This window comes from Geotrypetes seraphini, chromosome 8 (assembly GCF_902459505.1).
Source record: "Geotrypetes seraphini chromosome 8, aGeoSer1.1, whole genome shotgun sequence".
NCBI classification, from domain to species: domain Eukaryota; kingdom Metazoa; phylum Chordata; class Amphibia; order Gymnophiona; family Dermophiidae; genus Geotrypetes; species Geotrypetes seraphini.
Genome location: NC_047091.1, coordinates 190,620,532 through 190,645,211, shown reverse-complemented (window position 1 = coordinate 190,645,211; position 24,680 = coordinate 190,620,532). Strand labels below are relative to the sequence as shown.

Genomic DNA, 24,680 nt, shown 5'->3' with positions numbered 1-24,680 from the left:
AGTAGTGAACGTGTGAACTGAGGACCAAGTGGCAGCTTTGCAGATTTCCTCGATGGGCGTGGAACGGAGGAAAGCCACAGAAGCAACCATAGCTCTGACTTTATGGGCCGTGACAGCTCCTTCCAGTGACAGGCCGGCCCGAGCATAACAGAACGCAATACAGGCAGCAAGCCAATTGGACAGCGTTCGTTTAGATACAGGGTGACCCAGACGGTTAGGATCGAAGGTCAGAAAGAGTTGAGGAGAGGAGCGGTGAGCCCTGGTACGGTCAAGGTAGTACGCCAGGGCACGCTTACAATCCAGCGTGTGAAGAGCCTGTTCCCCAGGATGAGAATGGGGTTTTGGGAAGAAGACAGGTAGCACGATGGACTGGTTGAGGTGAAAGGCTGAAACCACCTTAGGAAGGAATTTAGGATGGGTACGCAGAACCACCTTGTCATGGTGAAAAACAGTGAACGGTGGATCGGCGACCAGTGCATGTAGCTCACTAACCCTCCTGGCAGAGGTGATGGCAATGAGGAAAAGCACCTTCCATGTGAGAAGTTTGAGCGAGGTAGTAGCAAGAGGCTCAAAAGGAGGTTTCATGAGGGCGGACAAAACCACATTGAGGTCCCAGACGACCGGGGGAGGCTGAAGAGGTGGTTTGATATTGAAGAGGCCTCTCATGAACCGGGAAACCAGAGGATGAGCCGTGAGGGGTTTTCCGAGGATAGGCTCGTGAAAAGCAGTGATGGCACTGAGGTGGACTCTGATCGAGGTAGACTTGAGACCAGCGTTAGACAGAGAGAGCAAATAGTCCAGTACGGTTTCCACCGCCAATGAGGTGGGATTGTGATGATGCAGGAGGCACCAAGAGGAGAACCGGGTCCATTTCTGATGGTAACATTGGAGTGTGGAGGGTTTCCTGGAGGCATCCAAAATGCGACGGACAGGCTGAGACAGGTTTTCTGGAGAGGTCAGCCCGAGAGAAACCAAGCTGTCAGGTGGAGGGAAGACAGATTGGGATGTAGCAGAGACTGATGTTGCTGCGTAAGCAGAGAAGGAAATACAGGAAGAGGAATGGGCTCCCTGGAGCTGAGTTGAAGCAGGAGGGAGAACCAGTGTTGTCTGGGCCACCGAGGGGCGATGAGAATCATGGTGGCCCTGTCCTTGCGGAGTTTGAACAGGGTCCGCAACATCAGAGGAAGTGGAGGGAAGGCATAGAGGAACCGATCCGTCCAGTCGAGTAGGAATGCATCCGGGGCCAGACGATGTGGAGAGAAGAGTCTGGAACAGAACTGGGGCAGCTGATGGTTGTGAGGAGCTGCAAAGAGGTCCACCTGCGGAGTGCCCCAGCGAGCAAAGATGGAGTGGAGAGTGGGAGGATCCAGGGTCCACTCGTGAGGTTGAAGGATGCGGCTGAGCTGGTCGGCCAGGGAGTTCTGTTCGCCCTGGATATAGACCGCTTTGAGATAAAGATTGTGGGCTGTGGCCCAGGTCCAAATTCGGAGGGCCTCCTGACAAAGGAGACGAGATCCGGTGCCGCCTTGCTTGTTGATGTAGTACATGGCGACCTGGTTGTCCGTGCACAGGAGAAGAACCTGAGGATAGAGAAGGTGCTGGAAGGCCTTGAGAGCATAAAACATGGCTCTGAGTTCCAGGAAATTGATGTGATGTTGACGCTCCTGAGGGGTCCAGAGTCCCTGGGTGCGTAGATCCCCTATGTGAGCTCCCCATGCATAGGGGGAGGCATCTGTGGTGATGATCATGGAATGAGGGGGTGGATGAAAAAGGAGGCCCCTGGAAAGATTTGAGGAGTTCAACCACCATTGAAGAGATCGCTGAAGAGACGATGTCACAGAGATGGGATGAGAAAGAGGATCCCTGGTCTGTGACCATTGGTTGGCGAGGGTCCATTGCGGTATCCTCAGATGGAGTTGCGCCAGAGGAACCACATGGACTGTCGAGGCCATGTGACCCAGAAGAATCATCATCTGGCGAGCAGGGATGGATGGTTGGAGGAGCACCTGTCGACAGAGGTGAAGCAGTGTCCAGTGCCGGTCGGCAGGAAGGAACGCTCTCATGAAGTTGGTATCGAGAAGTGCTCCGATGAACTGAAGGCGCTGCGTGGGAAGCAGATGCGACTTGGGATAATTGATCTCGAACCCCAAGAGATGGAGGAAAGAGATGGTGTGGTGAGTTGATTGCAGCACAAGTGGAGAGGTTGTTGCTTTCACCAACCAATCGTCCAAGTAGGGGAACACTTGTAGGTTGTGGGACCTGAGACAGGCTGCTACCACAATCAGGCACTTGGTGAACACCCTGGGTGATGATGCGAGACCAAAGGGTAGCACTTTGTACTGATAGTGGTGATTCAGTATCTGGAATCGGAGGTAGCGACGTGAAGCCTGATGGATTGGGATGTGAGTGTAGGCCTCCTTGAGGTCCAGGGAACATAGCCAGTCGTGTTGAGACAGAAGAGGATAAAGTGTGGCAAGGGAGAGCATCCTGAACTTTTCCTTGACCAAACACTTGTTGAGGTTCCTGAGGTCGAGGATAGGACGAAGATCCCCTGTTTTCTTGGGTACCAAGAAGTAGCGGGAGTAAAATCCCTGACCTCTTTGGTCTGGTGGAACTTCTTCGATGGCATTGAGAAGGAGGAGGGATTGGACCTCCCTGAGGAGGAGTGGAGTTTGGGAGGAGTGAGAAGCAGACTCTACGGGAGGATGGTCTGCAGGAAGAGTCTGAAACCTTAGTGAGTATCCGTGACGGATGATGTTTAGAACCCACAGGTCTGATGTGATGGCCTCCCAGCGTCGTAGAAAGATGGTGAGGCGGCCCCCGATAGGTTGAGGCAGAGGCAGCGAGGGTTGGAGACTGGCTATGCCCTGGAGAAAGGAGTCAAAAGGGCTGAGGAGGCTTAGTTTGAGGGAGAGGCTTGGCCGTCTGGTGAGATTGCGAGCGAGCCTGAGAGTGTTGTTGTTGTTGTTGGCGAGGCCGACGAGATTGCTGTTGAGGAGGATTCAGTGGCCTAGCAGAAAAGCGACGTTGGTAAGAAGACTGAGGTCTGTATGGTCGTGTTGGCGGAGTCTTCTTTTTAGGCTTAATGAGGGTGTCCCATCTCGTCTCATGAGCCGAAAGTTTTTGTGTGGTGGTATCTAGAGACTCCCCAAAAAGTTCATCACCAAGACAGGGCGCGTTGGCAAGGCGGTCTTGGTGGTTGACATCAAGGTCAGATACCCTCAGCCAGGCAAGGCGTCGCATGGCCACTGCCAGAGCAGAGGCTCGGGAGGAGAGCTCGAAAGAGTCATAGATTGAGCGTACCATGAATTTCCTAAGCTGAAGGAGGGTGGAAATTTGTTGCTGAAATAATGGAACCTTGCGTTCAGGGATGTACTTTTGCAGAGCAGAAAGTTGTTGTACCAGAAATTTCATGTAAAAAGAAAAATGAAATGAGTAATTGTTGGCTCTGCTAGCCAGCATGGCATTCTGGTACAGGCGCTTTCCAAATTTGTCCATTGTTTTACCTTCTCTGCCAGGAGGGGTGGAGGCATAGACACTGGAACCATGAGATTTTTTGAGAGTGGATTCTACCAGGAGGCTCTCATGTGGCAATTGGGGTTTATCAAATCCCGGGATAGGGATGACCCGGTATAAACTGTCCAGTTTCTTAGGGGCACCTGGAACAGTAAGGGGATTCTCCAAATTTTTATAAAATGTTTCCCGTAGAATATCATGGACGGGTAGTTTGAGAAACTCCTTGGGGGGTTGATCGAAGTCCAAGGCTTCTAGAAAGGCCTGGGACTTCTTTGAGTCGGACTCAAGTGGGATGGAGAGAGCCGCAGACATCTCCCGAAGGAATTTCGTAAATGAGGACTGCTCGGGTTTGGAGGTGGATTCAGCCATGGAGGGTTCCTCATCAGTGGAAGAGGCATCCTCCTCGGTACCGAGTGGGGATTGCTCCCATAAGTCTGGGTCCCTGATGGCCGGCTCAGTATGGCGGGTTTTAGAAAGGGACTTGCCAGATCTCATGGATACGGTGCCGGGAGATGAAGACCGGTGCCGATCTCTGTCCCGGGAGGAGTGGTGCCGATCCCGGTCCCGAGACGATCGATGTCGATCCTGGGGCCGGGAGGGGTCCTCCGCCGCGCAAGTCTGAAGTGTAGGCTGGGCAGATAAGACCGGCATGGAAGTGTTCATCGGTACCGAGGGGGTGGCCACTGGCGGAGTGGTGCGAGGCTCGGGCCGGACCGGTACCGGAAGGAGTGGTGCCAGCAGGGTCGGAAGCAGTTCCTGAAGCTGGTGCTGTAGCTGCTCCTGCAATTTGTTCTGGAGGATGGCCGAGATACGGTCCTCCAATGGGGGCACCGGTACCGTTTTACTTTTCTTCGGTACCATAGGTGCTGCTCTACGCTCCGGCGATGAGGAGGCCGATGAAGAGGCACTCACCGTTATCGGAGCGGAGCGCTTACGGGACTTGCGGGACGTCGGAAGGATCGGTGTCACCGCCGTGGCTGGAGGGCGCTCGAGGGAAGTGGAAGGCTTCTTAGCCGGCTTACCTGGCGCTATCGACCCCACAGAAGGATCAGGTGGTGTCGATGTTGACGGTGCCGATTTCGGCGGTGCCGTCGACGTCGGGGTCGGATCCATAGCAGAACCGGTGCCGAAGAGGAGATTCTGCTGGATTTGTCTATTTTTAAGTGTGCGTTTTTGGAGAGTCGCGCAGCGGGTGCAGGTGTCAGCCCGATGTTCCGGACCCAAGCACTGTAGGCACCAGTTGTGTGGGTCCGAAAGGGAAATCGGGCGTGCACACCGCTGGCACTTCTTAAAACCCGGCTGAGGGGGCATGAAGGGAAATACGGCCTCAGCGAAATCAAAGCCGGAGGCTTGTATGATGGCAACAGGCCCCGCCGGGGCCGGTTGAAAAATAAAGGAAAAAACAAAGTTTTTTTTTTTTTTTTTACCAATTAGAAAGAAAACAGAAACCCGAAGGGAAAAAGTAGAAAAAAAATCAGAAATAACGCGAGCGGGAAGGCAAAAAAGGAGTGTTCAACGGCCGTTGAAACCACATGCGTCTTCTTCGCTCCGCGGAAACGAAGAAACTGGAGACCACGCACTCCTCCGTCGGGCGGGAAGGCACTCGCGCATGCGCGGTGCGGCCAACTAGAACTTTCTAGTTAAAAAGGTCCGTACCGGGGCTCCGTCGGTGACGTCACTCATACGTTAAGAATATGCTGCCTGCTTGTCCTGGGATAAAGAATGCTATTGTCCTTGACATATCTAGGTAACTTGATACTCAACACAAGAAACACAAGTAATGGGGACATAAGTTGCCACTCCAAGTAGTCAATCAGGAAGATGTTCCATGAGCTCAGGAAGGATCCAGTCCATACCCTGCCGTATGGTATCTGTAAAAATTTGAGAAATTAACCCCACCCTCTGCAATTGATTTTTGCAATGATACTAGAGATCAAAGTTAATGAGAGAGAGTTCTATAGTGTAGGCGCTACCACCTACGGTTACCAGATTTTCCTTCAGGAAAATCCGGACCCATGGCCACACCCCCAGGACTGCCCAGTTCCACCTCAGTCATGCCTTGTTCCACCCCCAGCCCCACCACGATGGCATCCAAGCATGCACGGATGCAACACAATAACGTCATACGTCCATGCAAGTGTGGATGCCCCTTCCCAACACGATTCTATCGGGAAGCTTTTCAAAACACAGACAAAGTTCCGGGTTTTGAAAAGTCGTCTGAACTCCCTGACATGTCCTCAAAAGGAGGAAATGTCCGGGGAAATCCAGAGGTCAGCTACCACTGAACAAATTGTCTTAAAATGACCGACGAACAGAAGGAATTGCGAGAAGATATTCTCGAGGTTTCGTATGGAATCAGCAGTCTATCAATAAACGCAAATACCTCAAAAGAAGTTCAAAGTGCTTAACATAGGGTTGCCAGATTTCCTCTTTGAAAAAAGAGTACACCTGGCCTCACCCTGTTCCATCCCAGGTCCCACCCCTTTCTACCTCCAGCTCCACCCTGTTCCTCACCAGCCCTACCCCCACACAAACCTCCCCGAGCTCAAAGGCCACAATGATGTCACGGCCTTCAAGCTCAGGATTTAAAGGTCTCCTGAAAAGCTACTCGAATTCTTTATAACTCAGACATCCTATAGTGGACTAAAACTCCTTTAAAGGAAAATTAAGTGGGCAACTCTTTCCCAACCTATAGGTTTAACCCCTTGTTCATTTTTGCTTTGGAACTGTATTTATTTTTTTAGCTCAATCATCTTTATTCATATTTAACCTACCCGCTTCTCATGTCCTGTAATGTCTTAATTTTTAACAGATATGTGATTTTTCTTACCCTGATTTTATCACTATTTGTAAATCACATTGGATTATGATATTGAGATCAAATCAATTGGACAAACTGCAGGGTTTTGGAAATCCCTCTGGGCATCCAGACAGTCTTCTAAGAAGAGGTTATGTCCGGGTTTTCCCAGGCGTATCAATACAAAAATGACAACTTTTTCATAACATATTCCTTAAACAAATGTTTTCAAGGCTTTTCTAAAGCTCTAACTCATTGAACTAATCTACGTGTCTCTCATCTGGCCCGCCTTCTATGTCTCATGTCTCTCATTCAGCACACCCCATGCATTACCTGCCTCCCTGTAGCCCCAGAGTTCAATGTTAACTTCGGCAGAGAAAAGAATGTCAGGCTTCCACACAACTGTGAGATTTCCTCCGACTCCAGGTGTGCCGTAATACTGCCATTTCGTGGCATTCTCCAGGACACTTTTCTCCGTGACTGACACTTTACTGTGGTGTACTGTAAAAAATGATTCAAAAAGTGAAAACCACCCCAATGAGCTCTTCCCTCCTAACTTTCAGGGACGAGACGCTCTAGATTGAAGAAAGGCCTATCCAGCACAATAATCCTAACCCAACATCCAACACTCTATAAACCCTTAGTACTCTCTAATTTTTTCTAATTACCAAACATTACTAAAACCCATAATTCTCCCTTAAAATTTTATCTCATCGTTTATTCTATTACTTCAAAGTTGAAATGTAATTCTTGTTTTAGTTTGGATGTAATCCGCCTTGAACCGCAAGGTAATGGCGGAATAGAAATCACTAATGTAATGTAATGTAATGAATGTGACCATTTCATTAATCTATTCTGCAGGAATATTAACGTGCAGTAATTAGTTATATCCTGTCTTTGCCTATTTTCCAAGAGGGTCACCAGCATCTGGCAGTGAAGCCTTTCTACGTGATGGACCAAGGTCATCCACTCTATGCCCAGTTCTTCCATGGAGATGACAGTCTCCCTCCAGTTTATCTCTGGTCCCCCTTTCATTCTTCCAGGGCTGCTCTAGGCCACTGATGCTTAAACCTGTCCTAATGAATATGCGTGGGGCAGATTTGCATGCCTGTCACTTCTATTATATGCAAATCTGCCTCTTGCATATTCATTAGGGATATCTGGAAAACCCAACTGGCTGGAGGTCCCCCAGGACAGGTTAAAAAACTACTGCTCTAGAACCCTCATCCTTTCTTCAACCTCCATTATTTTTCTTCTTTCCAACTGAAAGTAGATTGGAAAGAATTATACACCCAGTCTGCGAATGTCTGTCTGTCTGGGGACAAAATTACTCTTCAAAAATATAACAGACAGGGATGAAACCTGTTACTGTATGTAGGAAAACAGGTAAAAAGAATTACCGAGTTAAAAAATGGACCTATTCAGGCAGGGGTTCCAAAAAATTGCTCCCCCCCTTCCGAAAAAAATGGTCCAGTATATTTCAGTGGGAGAAAGAGCTCTAGCCTAGTAGTTAGGGGATTCCTCCTTTCAAACTGCTTCTTCCTGGTCTGTACTCTTTCACACCCCTCAGATTTCCCTGACCCTCAAACTGCCCCATCTCCAATATCCAAGTTTATTTCATATTTGATATACCGCATTGGCATAATCAAAAGAAAGCTTTAAAACAGCGTAAGAAATGAAATTACATCATATACAATTAAAAGACAGCAAAAGATAAAGAATAAAATATCATTTAAAATTAAATTTAAATTCTAATTTAATTAAAGAGTAATTCTGAGCTTCTTATTCTACAGCGTTCTGTCTTAAAACGAAATAGTGCCGATTAACTGAGAGCTTTTAAGTAAAGGCATTTGAGAATAAGAATGATTTGAAGAGGGGTTTGAATTGTTCAAGATTAGTTTCTGATCTGATGTTATCAGGAAGGGAATTCCACAATTGTGGACCGTTGACCATAAAAATATGTTCTCTAGTAGTAACATAAGTAACATGTCTTACAGATGGAACAGTAAGTAGGTTTTGTTGAAGTGAACACAATGTTCGTGATGGTTTATATTGTATCACGTGATTGTTAAGATAGGACAGAGATTGTGCGAAACGTGTCTTTAAAGACCAACAATAGAATTTTATGTTATTTGATGGTTAACTGGTAACCAGTGAGCAGATTTTAAGAGTGGTGTAATGTGATCAAATTTCTTTTTCCCTGTTATTTTATAGAAGTATTTTGAACTAACTGTAGATAACAAATGTCTGTACCTCTGATGCCAAAGTATTTAGAATTACAGTAGTCTAGTGTACTGAATAACAAGGAATGGACAAGAATGTTAATCACTGAAGGGAATAAAAAATGAGATATTGATTGTATAAGACATAATTTGTAATAGCATTTTTGGATAGTAGAGAAAATTTGTGGTTGAAAAGTTAATTTAGAGTCAAGTGCAACTCCTATAATTTTTAAAGTGGGTTGTAAACCGCCTAGAAGTCGCAAGATTATGGCGGTATAGAAGAATAAAGTTATTATTATTATTATTAATAATTGAATTGTTGTATCAGATAGTATTAATGGTGAAAGAAGAGTCTAGTCAAATAACTAGACCACACAGCTGCCCCACCACTTTGCAAATTGTCTATACAACCCAAAACTACCCTCTAAAACCATCTCACTACCCGATAGACTGTCTCACCTGATAACCATGTTCCAGAGTGGAGATAGGTCATCCCACCGTCTGTGGACATCTCAAATGGAATTCGGCCACTCTCATAGAGGAGCGGAGAGATGCAATGAGCTTTGCCAGTCTCATCAACATATCCTGTGGTCACAGTCTCATTATTGAACCTGATAGCAAATAAAACATATCAGAACTGCTGCTTGAATGGAAAATTGCTATTTAATAGATAACACCCCATTGTACAAAACTATAAGTTCTGGAATGTGGTTTTAACCATCAATGACAGACTTAGCAGCACTGCAACCTGTCAACAGAGGAAGCTCCATGGAGATTACATAAGACCAGAAAGGAAGTGAGGACACAGTGAGAAGAGCCTCCTGGGATGTGTAGTTTTCAGGTGTTCTAAATAGATACGTCACATAGAAGCTGTCTGGGATATATAACTCTCACATGCAATACATGTGGAAACATTAAACTAGAAGACGAAACCTTACTATCCCACGCAGACAACATTCTTCTCATTCCTATTACAAACAACCAACCAAACATAGATGAGAAAATTTCAAACAACATTGAAAAAATCCATACCTGGGCAACCACAAACAAACTTAAACTAAATGCCACCAAAACCAAAGCCATCTGTTTCCACACCGCTCAGCAGAATGCTCCGACAAGCACTAATCTTCAATAAAGTATCACCCTCGCAGTAGAGAAATCCTCAAAAGTACTTGGCATCATTCTGGATGACACACTCACATGGATCCTCAAATCTCCAGCCTCCGGAAAAAGACCATCTTCACTATACGCCAACTAAGACTTATTAAGCCATATTTCTACCAACATCATTTTGCTCTGATTGTCCAGCTCATGGTACTACCCCAGCTGGACTACTGCAACTCAGCATACTTGGGGATCAACTCCTCTCTAGTTCACAAACTGCAGCTCATTCAGAACACAGCTGTCAGACTTATCTTCAACCTACGGAAATATGATTCAATCTCAGTCTACCTCAAACAATTACACTGGCTACCAATTTCATCGCGAATATTCTTCAAAACCTCACGCATCCTACACCACATAATCCACGGAAACTCAGCCACTCCTCTCACCGAACTATTCTCAATGGCCTGGTCTACCTCCAGGAGACTCATAAACAGAATACAGTTGAATCTACTTTCCACGAAAAATCTCCATTACAGGCATTTGTTCCACTCCATGCTTACATTCATAGGAATAAAAACATGGAATAACCTGCCAGAAATGATCAGAAAAGAAACTAAACATACAACATTCCGGAAAAAAAATGAAAACCTTCCTCTTTGACAACTGAACCTACTTGACTTCTCAGACATGAATCTTTCCGCCTCTTTCGCTAGATGAGCTCCTAGACAACTATAATTTCTTGCCCCCATCTTACCCTCCCGCCTTTCAAGGCCCCTTTTAGTCCCTCCTCCTGATCCCCTTTCAACCCCTCTCTGAATGTCACCTAGAGCCTGAATAGGTATGTGGGACACACAAATAGAAGATTAGAATAGATATAGTGTTTGCATGTTCTGAGCCAGGAGGTCAGTTACATAGAAACATACAGTAGAAACATGATGGCAGATAAAGGTCAAATGGCCTATCTAGTCTGCCCATCCGCAGCATCCACTATCTCCTCCTTTCCCTAAGAGATCCCACATGCCTGTACCACATTTTCTTTAATTCAGACACAGATTTTGCCTCCACCACCTCTTCCGGGAGACTGTTCCAGGCATCTGTAAAAAAGTATTTCCTTAGATTACTCCTGAGCCTATCACCTCTTAACTTCATCCTATGCCCTCTCATTCCAGAGCTTCCTTTCAAATGTACATTTAAGCCACATAGATATTTAGACATCTCCATCATATCTCCCTCCCCTGCCTTTCTTACAAAATATACATATTGAGATCTTTAAGTCTGTCACCATATGCCTTATGATGAAGACCACCGAACATTTTAGTAGCCTTCCTCTGGACCAACTCCATCTTTTTTAATATCTTTTTGAAGATGCAGTCTACAGAATTGTACAAAATATTCTAAATGAGCTCTCACCAGAGTCTTATACAGGGGCATTGATACCTCCTTTTTCCTCTCCCTATGCACCCAAGCATTTTTCTAGGTTTTGCCGTTGCCTTTTCAACTTTTTTGGCCACCTTAAGATCATCATATGCTATCATACCCAAGTCCCGTTCCTCTTTCGTGAACAAAAGTTCTTCACCCCCTAAACTGTACCATTCCCTTGGGTTTTTGCAGCCTAAATGCATGACTTTACCTTTTATACCTTTAAATCTTAGCTGCCAAATTTCAGACCATTCTTCAAGCTTCGCTAGGTCTTTCTTCATGTTATTCACACCATCCGGAAAGTCTACTCTATTGCAGATTTTGGTATCATCCTCAACAAGGCAAATCTTACTTGACAGCCCTTCAGCAATATCACTTATAAAAATGTCAAAAAGAACAGGCAGAACCTTGAGGCACACCACTGGTAACATCCCTTTCCTCAAAGTGATCTCCATTGACCACTATCCTTTGTCGTCTTCCACTCAACCAGTTCCTGACCAAGCCCGTCACTTTGGGGCCCATCTCGAGGATACTCAGTTTATTTATTAGATATCTGTGTGGTATGCTGTCAAAGGCTTTGCTAAAATCTAAATACATCTAGTGTACTCCCTCTATCCAATTCTGTGGTCACCCAGTTAAGTCAAAGAAATTGATCAGATTTGTCTAACAAGACCTGCCTCTAGTGAATCCATGTTGCCTCAGGTCCCGTAATCCAACAGATTCCAGAAACTTCACTGTTCTCTGTTTTGAAAAGGTTTCCAGTAATTTAAATTGTCTTGTAGCACTAAAATTATACTCGGCTCAGGGCCAGCGGTACTTTGGAGTAGATAAATAGCCCTGGGGGACTGGGAAGAGAGGGGGTTCTGGTATTTTTTCCTGTGAAAGTAGGAGGCAACGGTCTTGGGGGAGGAGTCCAGTTGACCTTTGTTTTTAAAATGTCTTTGTTCCTGTCAGTGTGTGAGCTAATTCTTCTTCAAGCGGCACCATAATCCACAGGTGCCTGAAAAAACGGGTTTAGTCACATGTCACGCGTCAGGCCTACATTTCCAGTACCTTCCATGTAGAATCACATTAACCCTGCCCATAACTCCTGTACTTTGGTTATGTTTTAGTGCAGGCTATGCGGAATATCAATTTTTTAAATAAATAAATAAATAAACCACGCCTCTTTTGACATTCAGCGCTACTGGGCATCTGTATACATGTAGTTCCGGTGCCATGTTTTGTAGATGCTTCGTGGTGCCTAACTTTCTTTCATTGAATTTGTTTTAATGGCGCAGTCAAGAGCCAATTAAAACCATTAACTTAGGGCGTTGGTAGACTGCTTACTGGCGTCTTCCTAACAGCGCTGTGTTTAGACTCTGGGTCCTTATTCCCACTGCCACCGTTTTGTCAGTTCTCATATTTTAACACCTTGATAATTTGTGTTGGAAGTAAATGACGTTTTAGGTGCAGGCCTTAGACCTCTCTGCCCTGGAGTTTCGTGGACTGCTTGCTCACTGTCTTGAGGCCTTTGTATCCTGGTCTGTTTAAATGGCCTGCAGAGAGAAGCTGATAGGAAAAGTCTCTGACATGGCCTGTATGTGGGAAGAGGCGAGACCTTGAGTTCCCCCACCCAAGAGAAATGCCCTGGGATAGAACTGAATTGCTGTACGCACCAGGCTAAAGTGTTTGTCCAGTGGTTTCTACTAACCCGGTCAGTCAGCTCACAGCTCCTGTGGGCTCCACAGAAAGCTCCTCTGGTCTGCGATGCCTACCGTAGGGGCTTTTTTCTTACCTGCATCGGATGTCAGATGTGCTGCCGTTGAATACTGAGTGCAAAATCCTAAAGTCTTTGCCTCCCATCAGGGTCCCCGAATGCGGTGAGATGCTCAGGCAGAAATTCCGATAATCGACACAGCAAGTGCCCAGGTTCTCACAGGTCACATGACATGAGCAGCTGTTCAACTTCCGTCCACAGTGATTGGCACAGGATTCGGGGGCAGCTATAATTGAAAAGCAGAAAATCAATAAAACTGACCTACAACACATGCCATGTGCTAAGGTCTGAGCTGGGCAGAGCTGAACAGGTCCTAGGAAACTGCCATGGTGCACATTACAGACTGGTCTGAAATGTGAGTATCCGGTACTCTGATGGTTTCATTGATCACAGCTCTTATACAAAAATACTAAATAATAAATAAATTTAAATTAAATGTGAAGTGCTCAGACCTTATAACCAGTGTTTTAAGTGTTATCACCAAAACGAGGTTAACAAAGGGACCATCATTGCCTTCACTGTCCCTCGACCACCTGAATAATATTATCCACAATCTCAGTGTGAGTAGATTGATATAAATGATGTACTTATCTCTGACAGATGGTAATCGGTGGTGTTAATCCTCGTTCAAACAAACGTAAACAAAGTGATGTGCTTTTAAAAGGTTTTGTTTCTCTATGTGTGCCTTTTACTTCATAGTCCCAGTCCCCCCGACCCAGGTTTCGTATCTTCGTCAGGGAGGGACATTGATACTAGAGAAAATAAATTAAAACAATAAACAACTTAATTAACTCAACTAACGTTAATTGATCTGAAATAGAATCTTAAAGATTACTAGTAATCTTGCAATAAAGAATATTATGTAAATATTACAAAAATAGTATCAGTAAATCTACATACCAAATGTTGGCTCACTGTAACTAGACCAGACCGCAAAGGAGGGCAAGCTAATCACCAGAGACCAACGCTCTGCTTTTATAGGCTAAAGAACCGGAACTTATTGAATTAAGCCCTGCCGGAAATGAGATCAAACAGAAAATGACAAGACACTCTCCGTTGTGTTATAATAGTAGCCAGTCAATCTCTGAATTTAGTCCATCAGGGGTAAGGGTGTGCCAATTATAGATGAACCGCTGTTCCTTTTGAATAAGTAATTTAGAGAGGTCTCCTTGAAAATGTTCAATGTGTAATAACACCGTATATTGAAGATCCTCAAGTGTATGTGCTTCGCTCAGCCAATGGGGAACTAAAGGGGCGGTGATGCGTTTGGTGCGTATGCTGCTCAAATGCTCGATAATACGAGTCTTAATTTTACGGGTGGTCTGCCCAATATATATTTTTAAACAAGGGCATTGTATATAGTAAACGACTCCTTTGGAGTCACATGAAGTATCAGTATTTAATATAAACCTACGACCACCCGAAAAAGGAATTGTTAATTGAGCAACATTCATAACGTGCTTACATACCTTACATTTACCACACGGTTTATGAGATTTCTTCTGTGCAGTAGAAATGTCAAAATTCTTATGTTTTAATTTTTCACCCAAATTAGGCCCTCTTGAAAATGCGAATTTAGGTTTCTGAGTAAGCGAAGGATGACTTTGAAGTATTGACCAGTGTTTTAAAACAATATGCTTAATCGCATTGCTACTGCCAGTGTAGGGCATCACACATACCGTGTCCGTCTTTGACTGATCTCTATTAGTTGGTAACATCAGCCAAGGACGGTGGCAATTTTTTGCCCTCTTCCAAGCTCTTCTTATTATTTTCCCAGGGTACCCACGTTGCTTAAATTTCTCATATAGCGCTGTCGCTTGTTTGTTGAAGTCATCTTCATTTGAACAAATTCTTCTTAAGCGTAAGAATTGGCCCACGGGTATGCCATTTCTTAAGGCTCTTGGGTGGAAACTTCCATATTGTAACAAAGAATTTCTATACAAAAAACCGTCTGATAGAAATTCTTTGTTACAATATGGAAGTTTCCACCCAAGAGCCTTAAGAAATGGCATACCCGTGGGCCAATTCTTACGCTTAAGAAGAATTTGTTCAAATGAAGATGACTTCAACAAACAAGCGACAGCGCTATATGAGAAATTTAAGCAACGTGGGTACCCTGGGAAAATAATAAGAAGAGCTTGGAAGAGGGCAAAAAATTGCCACCGTCCTTGGCTGATGTTACCAACTAATAGAGATCAGTCAAAGACGGACACGGTATGTGTGATGCCCTACACTGGCAGTAGCAATGCGATTAAGCATATTGTTTTAAAACACTGGTCAATACTTCAAAGTCATCCTTCGCTTACTCAGAAACCTAAATTCGCATTTTCAAGAGGGCCTAATTTGGGTGAAAAATTAAAACATAAGAATTTTGACATTTCTACTGCACAGAAGAAATCTCATAAACCGTGTGGTAAATGTAAGGTATGTAAGCACGTTATGAATGTTGCTCAATTAACAATTCCTTTTTCGGGTGGTCGTAGGTTTATATTAAATACTGATACTTCATGTGACTCCAAAGGAGTCGTTTACTATATACAATGCCCTTGTTTAAAAATATATATTGGGCAGACCACCCGTAAAATTAAGACTCGTATTATCGAGCATTTGAGCAGCATACGCACCAAACGCATCACCGCCCCTTTAGTTCCCCATTGGCTGAGCGAAGCACATACACTTGAGGATCTTCAATATACGGTGTTATTACACATTGAACATTTTCAAGGAGACCTCTCTAAATTACTTATTCAAAAGGAACAGCGGTTCATCTATAATTGGCACACCCTTACCCCTGATGGACTAAATTCAGAGATTGACTGGCTACTATTATAACACAACGGAGAGTGTCTTGTCATTTTCTGTTTGATCTCATTTCCGGCAGGGCTTAATTCAATAAGTTCCGGTTCTTTAGCCTATAAAAGCAGAGCGTTGGTCTCTGGTGATTAGCTTGCCCTCCTTTGCGGTCTGGTCTAGTTACAGTGAGCCAACATTTGGTATGTAGATTTACTGATACTATTTTTGTAATATTTACATAATATTCTTTATTGCAAGATTACTAGTAATCTTTAAGATTCTATTTCAGATCAATTAACGTTAGTTGAGTTAATTAAGTTGTTTATTGTTTTAATTTATTTTCTCTAGTATCAATGTCCCTCCCTGACGAAGATACGAAACCTGGGTCGGGGGGACTGGGACTATGAAGTAAAAGGCACACATAGAGAAACAAAACCTTTTAAAAGCACATCACTTTGTTTACGTTTGTTTGAACGAGGATTAACACCACCGATTACCATCTGTCAGAGATAAGTACATCATTTATATCAATCTACTCACACTGAGATTGTGGATAATATTATTCAGGTGGTCGAGGGACAGTGAAGGCAATGATGGTCCCTTTGTTAACCTCGTTTTGGTGATAACACTTAAAACACTGGTTATAAGGTCTGAGCACTTCACATTTAATTTAAATTTATTTATTATTTAGTATTTTTGTATAAGAGCTGTGATCAATGAAACCATTATAGATTGTCATCACAGAATATATCTTTATTCCTCCAGTAATTTATCTATTCAGTATCCGGTACTCACCATGTTCCAGGGGGCAGTGGAGGTGACCACACTGCTCTACAGAACATAAGAATAGCCTTACTTGGTCCATCAAGCCCAGTAGCTCATTCTCACAGTGGCCAATCCAGGTCCCTAGTACCTGGCCAAAACCCAAGGTATAGCAACATTCCATGCCACCAATCCAGGGCAAGGAGTGGCTTCCCCCATTTCAAGAGGCAGTCCCTGCTCAGAAGAACTTACAATCTAATTATGACAGAGACACAGAGAGGGATAAAGGGGGGTAGGGGACTATTGAGGGAATGACAGACAGATATGTTGGTTGGGTAAGTGTAAGTGGGCTTTTAGTCTGGCTTTGAGGCAGAGCCTAAAGTAGCAAGTGAGGAAGTGAGTGAAAGAAAAGCATATTAAAAGTCCTCCTTTACAAAGCCACGCTAACGTTTTCAGCGCCGGCTGTGACGGTAAGAACGGTAAGTTCACCTTTCCTGCAAGATACCCACAGGATTTCTAGGGAGTTCTTACCGCCCCGGCCAGGCACTAAAAACACTAGCGTGGCTTTGTAAAGGAGGGGGAAAATTAGTTCTATAGGAGCTGATATTCAGTGTAGGGGAAATAATTAAAAACAACAAGCGCATGAAAGAACAAAAAAAAGATTGTGATTTAAAAGCAACCTCAGAAGAAAAAAGAGCAACATGGCGAGAAAATCTATTTCCCTTTCGACGAAATATTTTCCCACCTCTAAGCCTACAAAGGAGAAGCTCCTCATCTTCTTATTTCACTTATATACTGGTAAGTTCACCTTTCCTGCAAAACTAAATCTGTTTGCCCTATTTAGCACTGAGAGTAAACAGAGCGACGGGGCTGGATGGGGCGTTCTTTCTGGCACTTGAGGAGAGGGAGCGTTCCCCAAGCACTACAGAAGGGCGGATTTGGCTCCTTTCCACCAGAGAGGAAGTAAGGAGGAGGCTGGGAAGTTCAGCCTGGTTAGTCACCTTAGTGGTGAGTCACTGACACAGTTCGCAGCTCCCGCTGTGAGATCCACGAGTGGGTCAGAACAGGTTCAGTGGGAGCCACAAAGGGTGAAGATTAGGGTTGCTGACGTTTCCACAGACCAAACGGGACACACAGTTCAGAGCAGGGGGTGGGGGTTTAAAGGGCAAGGAGAGACACATGCTTCACAGTTATAAATATTGACATAACTACTGCTACATAAGAGCAGAAGAATAGCCCTACTGGGTCAGACCAGTGGCCAACCCACGTCCCAAGTACGGACTCCTCATTTAGGAAACTAGCCAAGCCTTTTTTAAACCCTGCAAAGCTAACTGATTTCACCACATTCTCCAGAAATGAATTCCAGAGTTTAATTACACGTTGTAAGAAGAAATATTTTCTCTGGTTTGTTTTAAATCTACTTCTTAGTAGCTTCATCGCATGTCCCCTAGTCCTAGTATTTTTGGAAAGAGTGAACAATGATTCACATCTACCCTTTTCACTCCACTGCAAGGTATTTGGGGGACTTGTGTTCACCCCCCTTCCTTTTACAAAACTGTGATAGAGGTTTTTAGCGCAGGCTGGTGTTCTGAATTCTATGTGCAGCTCCCAATGCTCATAGTGTTGGGATCAGCGCAGAGCATTCAGCACCCCAGCCTGCACTAAGAACCGCTTTCACAGTTTTGTAAAAGGGGAGGGGGAGGGGTTTAGTTAGAGACAGGATGCACCCAGGGTCTTTTCCTGCCTTCATTTTCTATAGTTCTATGTTCCTCAGGCACTTTTGTCCAAGGACAATGTCTGCAAACCACCATGGAAAATCTGGTAACCCTACTCTGCTCCCCTCCATCTCCCCAATCCTGCAATTGCCCCTTTTCATCTCATTCCTGCATTTCCTCTTTCGCTTTTCTAGACCTATCCTGGACCTCCCTATCTCTCTTTTCTCCCTCTTCCATTCCAGAACTTCCCTTCCTTTCTTTATGAAGGCAGATAGAGACCGTCTTCCTCTCCATGCCATCTACCATCCCTTCCTCTCCCTTAGAGATTCAACATAGTTGTCTCAAGTTTTCTTGAATTCAGTTGAATTCTCCAAACAGTGTCCCGATTGTAGGCAGTGGTAGGCGTCCTTCTGAATTCAAGAAAGCTTGAGACAAGTACAATTGCAGGATTGGGGAGATGGAGGGGAGCAGAGTAGGGTTACCAGATTTTCCATGGTGGTTTGCAGACATTGTCCTTGGACAAAAGTGCCCGAGGAACGCACTTTTTTTTATTTTGATGCGACGAACAATGGCATAGGAATGGCTTACACTGGAAGTGGCCTTAGGAGTCCGAAGGTGTGAGTCACTAGCCTACATTTAAGGCATCTGTGCAAAAAATAGACCTGATTCTGGTTGCAGCACTTACATGCAGTATGTGCCCGTTTTGCAGGCGCCTTTTCCAGACTCAGGCCCCCAAATTTTGTCTTCACCTCTGTGAAGCTATTGGGTGGAATATTGGATCATTAGTTGAATTTTCGGTCTCATATTTAATCGGTTGTTAGCTACGAATGGTTCATTCAGTAAAACATCTTTTCCATCAGGACAGACCATAGAAACATAGAAACATGACGGCAGAAAAGGGCCATAGCCCATCAAGTCTGCCCATACCCAAAAACCTACCCCCCTGACTTTACTCCCCTAGAGATATCCCATTTTCTCTTAAAATCTGATACACTGCTGGCCTCAATCACCTGCAGTGGGAGTTTGTTCCAATGGTCCACCACTCTTTCGGTGAAGAGTGGGCACCCGCTCAAACTCAGAGGAGGAAAATTTAGTGGTGACACCAGGAAGTATTTCTTCACAGAAAGGGTGGTAGATCACTGGAACAGACTTCCGGTGCAGGTGATCAAGGCCACCAGCGTGCTCGACTTTAAGAGTAAATGGGACATCCACGTGGGATCCCTACGAGGGTCGAGTTAAGGAACTAGGTCATTAGCATTCAGACTTAATGGGGTGGGTCAATAGAGTGGGCAGACTTGATGGGCTGTGGCCCTTTTCTGCCATCATCTTTCTATGTGTCTATGTTTCTATGTAAGAAGTATTTTCTGTAGTCGCTATGAAACTTCCCTCCCCTGATTTTCAGTGGATGCCCTCTGGTGGTCGAGGGTGCTATGAGACCATGTGTTCTAATGAATTCTCTTGAAATTCATTCTTTATTACAAGATCTTAAACTATCATTTACAGCTTGACCAAAATGTGGCAATTTGAATTTTGGCCATGTCACTTCATTCCCTACAGAAACAACTGGCTGCCTCTATGTCACAGGATAGTGTCGGGAGCAGCTATTTGCTGACCTTGTCAAGACTGTTGATGCCTTGTGTACATTCCTGAGTTTTGGCCTTTTTTTTGGCCCATCAGATTCAATTCTTTTCGGAGTACAGTCTTCATGTTCCAAGTCTTTGCTCTGGAATGCTCTTCCGCTGCTTTGATAAGTCTTAAATCTACTCGTTCAGTGATGCTTTTGATTGATTCCCAGTACGTATGCGTTCCTTTGTCTGGATAGCCTTTTTAGGGGGTGTTTGGGGATGTGTGGGCGGGCCATGGATCTGCAAGCAAAATTACTGTTCTCTCAGAATTATATTTCTTCCTTTAGTAATGATAATGAGTTTAATTATAAAATCTATTATGTTAGATGGTATGGCTGCTTAAACGCTCTTCACTTGGCAGGATATCAACTAATTGAATGCATTTAGAAACTTGGGAAAGAAAAAGACTGTTGTGCTTTTAACTCCAATGGTAAATTAATTCAAAGGTCGGATCCATAAGTCTAAACAGTTTCTTTTTCCTTGTAACATATTTCACAACTTCAGTACCTGGAACTAATAATAAATTCCGTGCCTCAGATTGGAAATCAGTTTGGGTAACAATCTACACTCAGTTCTTTCAGGTACAATAATATCAATCATTTAAATTGGCATCATTCTTTTACAGGGAGCCAAATGCCCCAAATCCAAGCAACCTTCAAGAGCTGCTTCTATCATCTGCGACAACTACCGTATTTTCACTCATATACCGCGCACCCGTGTAAAACGCGCACACGGGTATAGCGCGCGGGGAACAGAAATTTATGTAATAAAATTTTAATATAGTGCGCACACGCGTATACCGGGCATGCTAAAACCTCCTCCCGCCTACTCCGAACCGGCATCCTCCCCCCCCACTCGCGTCACCCCCCCTCCCCCGCGATCCTACATCACCCCCAGCACTGCAAAGACAACTCTTACCCGATTGGGCACCAGCACCAATACACAGGATGTGCCAGTGCCCGAAGATCCTCCCTCGTTGGGCTGGGCTGGGCTGGGCTGGGCTCGGCGGTGCGAGAGAGATCCTCCTTCTTCCTGTGCCGGACTGGACTAGGCTTTGAGCACAGGAAGAAGGAGGATCTCTCTCGCACCGCCGAGCCCAGCCCAGCCCAGCCCAGCCCAACCCGAGGGAGGATCTTCGGGCACTGGCACTGGCACATCCTGTGTATTGGTGCTGGTGCCCAATCGGGTAAGAGTTGTCTTTGCGGTGCTGGGGGGGATGTAGGATCGTGGGGGAGGGGGGGGGGGTGATGCGAGCGGGGGAGGGGAGGATGCCGGTTCGCAGGGGGAATGCCGGATCCGAATGAAAAAAAAGTTGTAAAACACGCTCACGCATATAACGTGCAAGGTTTGTAAAATTGTGCATAATGCGCGCATTATATGCGTGAAAATACGGTACACAGCCTCTCTCCTTACATTGAGAAGGCAAGTCTTGTCTCAGTTGTTCAGGCCTTGATAACAACAAGACTGGATTACTGCAATGCACTCTTCACTGGTCTGAGTGCAAAGGGTCCACACCAGCTCCAATTGGTTGCCCTGAATTAGTAGCGTGGAATGTTGCTACTCCTTGGGTTTTGGCCAGGTACTAGGGACCTGGATTGGCCACCGTGAGAACGGGCTAGATGGACCTTTGGTCTGATCCAGTGTGGCTATTCTTATGTTCTTATGTGACATCCCTGTTGAGGTTGGCTCCTAGGAATTGGCGAAACGAGGCATTATAACATCACAATATGAGCTCTGGAATGTTGCTACTCTTTGTGACCTGGATTAGCCGCTGTGGAAAGAGGAGACTGGGCTTGATGGACCTTTGGTCTGTCCCAGTAGGGCTATTCTTATGTTCTTACACATGGGGAGGGCACATTTATTTGCATCAATTATAGAATATTATCATTTATGCACATTTATTAGCTGATGTGCTTGAAAGATAAATGCATATTTGCGCTGCTACGCCAGTATTTTATCAAGGAAAGTCAGTGGTTATTTTCCTTTGTCGACTAGACTTGTAAAAGGCCTCTATGGAAAGGCTGAAGGTGCTGCCACTCTTGATATAGGGCCTTTGACTCTTATTGTCATGAAGATTCCTCAGAATCAGGAATGTGCTCCGTAAATCCAGATAACATCTGAATAATGCCACTGAAAATCCAGTTATGGCCCCAGTCGGCGCTCCGTATCCAGGAGTACATTTGAATGTTAGATAAAAGCAAAAGATGAGACTGCCGGAAACGGTGCAACGTAGAGTAGAATGAGTGGCTGAGAGGCCTAGTGGTTTAGTGGTTACAGTTCGATTCCCACCACAGCTCCCTGTGACACTGGGCAAGTCACTTAGCACTTCATTGCTCCAAAGACAAAATAAGGACCTGTCTAAATGATTGTGTAAATCACACGGAAAAGCAATATCTCAAGTTCCATCTAATGTGAAGAGGAAAGGGAGGGGTTAGAGCTGGTACAAAGAGGCCGTGGTTCTTGTAGATGCTCCCCCTCCCCCCTCCCCAAACCACCTGGCTTGTTCTTCCGAACTGCCCTGCTAGTGCCATGTGACTCATTCTGGACAGAGCCATGTGCTAAACAGCCTGGAAGAGCTTTGGCAAGAGGGTGAGGCAGGAACTACTTGACAGAAATGGAGGAGAATGGTGGCAGTGCTGTGGCAGAAGTGCCCGAGGTGTAGTTGTGAAGGAAAGGATAGAAAGAGGTGCCAGAGAGAGAGGTAGGAGGTACTTTTGGAGGGCAGGAGGAAGAAGAAGAAGGGGAGAGAGACTGCTGGGAAGAGAGAGACAAAGGAACGAAGGGGAGGAAAAAATTATACAGAAAGGCAAGAAAAGATTCATTTTACAAAGCAAGTACTTCCAACTGAAAAACAAAGATTGCTTTGGTGCATATGAAATCATTTTCTAGTAAATGCTAAATTATGTCGATAAGCAGCAGAGTCTTCAAATGCCTGTCATAGCATGCTGGATGCTCGCCCACTTGGCATTGGCACTCTTGTCTTCCCTTCCTCTGTCAGGTGCAGTCCTCTTCCACCCACCCTCAAACCTTTCCAATAAATAGAAAAAAAGGTCATCTCAAAATTCAGCTGCTCAACAGCCCTTTCAAAGAGTCCATTATTCCCTCTCACCCCTTCCTGGCCTCCTTGCACCCCATTACCTGTTCAGTATAGGTGTTCCTTCAGATATGGTGCAAACACAGTACGGCTCCAGTTTCCCATTCTGCCTTCCTCACCCATCCCTTTGCTTTTAGGACTGGCCATCCTGAGGGCTGTGCAGTTGGGCAACCACAGAGGGCGCAAGAGAGACAGGGCAGCAACACTCGCTCACAGTCTGTAATGGCTGTAGTATGGTGGATGAGCAGCGGCGCCTGGGACGTGTTGCAGAAAGCGTGATTCCGGCTCAGGACACTCTTGCTTTTAGATAATCCCAGGCTCCCTCAGCTCTTAATCCCTCATGTAATACAAGGAGAGTATTCTCCTAAACTACTGGAGTGAAATCTCAATAATCTCCCAGAAGTGTAAAATTAGGTGCTGGTTAATCTAAAGTAACTCCTTTCCTGCTATCTGATTAATTGTATACCACAATAAACATTACAGAGACACCAGAAAAATGATACCTATAAACATAAAAATTACTATTTGGGGCAATAAAAGCACAAAATTGCCTTCAAGATCTTCCTAGAGTGGGGCACCCCCTTCTTGCCGTAGTTCCTCGGTACTGGTCCAGATTCAGGTCACAAGGTAAATTAGCATCAGATGCCTTTCTCCTGGATTGGGAAAAAGGCCTCCCTTTCCTTTGATCATACAAACTTTGTTTAAACTCTAGAAGGACCAAAGTAGATATTGTTCGCTCTTCTTCTGGAGCTACCCTTCAATGATCCTTGGACATTGGAATGTTTTCTGACCCTCATCATGCAGAATGAAGGGAACTACAGACCGGTAAACCTGACCTCGATTCCGGGAAAATGGCGGAAGCACTGATAAAGGACAGTATCGATGAGCATCTAGAAAGAAATAAACTTCTGATAAGAAGCCAACATGGCTTCTGCAAGGGAAGATCGTGCCTAATTAACTTATTGCACTTCTTTGAAGGAATTAACAAGCGGATGGACAAAGGGGACCCCATAGACATCGTACACTTAGATTTCCAGAAAGCCTTTGACAAGGTACCCCATGAACGCCTACTTGGGAAATTATAGAACCATGGGGTGGAATGAGACGTACATAGATGGATCAGGAATTGGTTGGCGGGAAGGAAGCAGAGGGTAGGAGTGAAGGGCCACTACTCGGACTGGATGAGGGTCAAAAGTGGTGTTCCGCAGGGGTCAGTGCTCGGACCGCTACCATTCAATGTATTAATAAATGATCTAGATACAGGGACGAAGAGCGAAATAATAAAATTCGCAGACGACACCAAACTATTTAGTAGGGTTAGGACTAAAGAGGACTATGAAGATTTACAAAGGGACCCAAACAAACTAGGGGAGTGGGCGACGACATGGCAGATGAAGTTTAATGTAGAGAAACGTAAAGTCTTGCATGTAGGACACAGAAACCGAAGTACAGCTATACGATGGGAGGGCTGTTATTGGGTGAGAGTACCCAAAAAAGGGACTTGGGGGTAATGGTGGATGAGAAAATGAAGCCGTCAGCACAGTGCGCAGCGGCCGCTAAGAAGGCAAATAGAATGCTAGGTATAATCATAGAAACATAGAAAAAAAGCGGCAGAAAAGGGCTATAGCCCACCAAGTCTGCCCATTCCAAGTATCCCTCCCCCCCTGAGTTTACTCCCTTAACGATCCCACATGAGTATCCCATTTTCTCTTAAAATCTGTCACGCTGCTGGCCTTTATCACCTGGAGTGGGAGTCTGTTCCAATGATCCACCACTCTTTCGGTGAAGAAGTACTTCCTGGAGTCGCCATGAAACTTCCCTCCCCTGACTTTCAGTGGATGCCCTCTGGTGGTCGAGGGTCCCATGAGCCA

The 24,680-nt window shown here is 45.1% G+C and overlaps 1 protein-coding gene across 4 annotated transcripts in view; it reads right to left on the bottom strand.

Annotated features, from left to right (window-relative positions):
• SUSD2 (sushi domain containing 2) overlaps positions 1-24,680 on the bottom strand; it is a 200,134-nt gene that overhangs the window by 160,530 nt on the left and 14,924 nt on the right. For 3 of the 4 annotated variants that reach the window (XM_033955316.1, XM_033955315.1, XM_033955317.1), the window contains 3 exons: positions 12,839-13,046; positions 8,995-9,146; positions 6,647-6,814 (listed from right to left, as the gene is read on the bottom strand). In XM_033955316.1, the coding sequence (XP_033811207.1) occupies positions 6,647-6,814; positions 8,995-9,146; positions 12,839-13,046 (528 nt within the window). The remainder of the gene's footprint in view (positions 1-6,646; positions 6,815-8,994; positions 9,147-12,838; positions 13,047-24,680) is intronic. The other variant, XM_033955318.1, reaches the window with a different exon arrangement.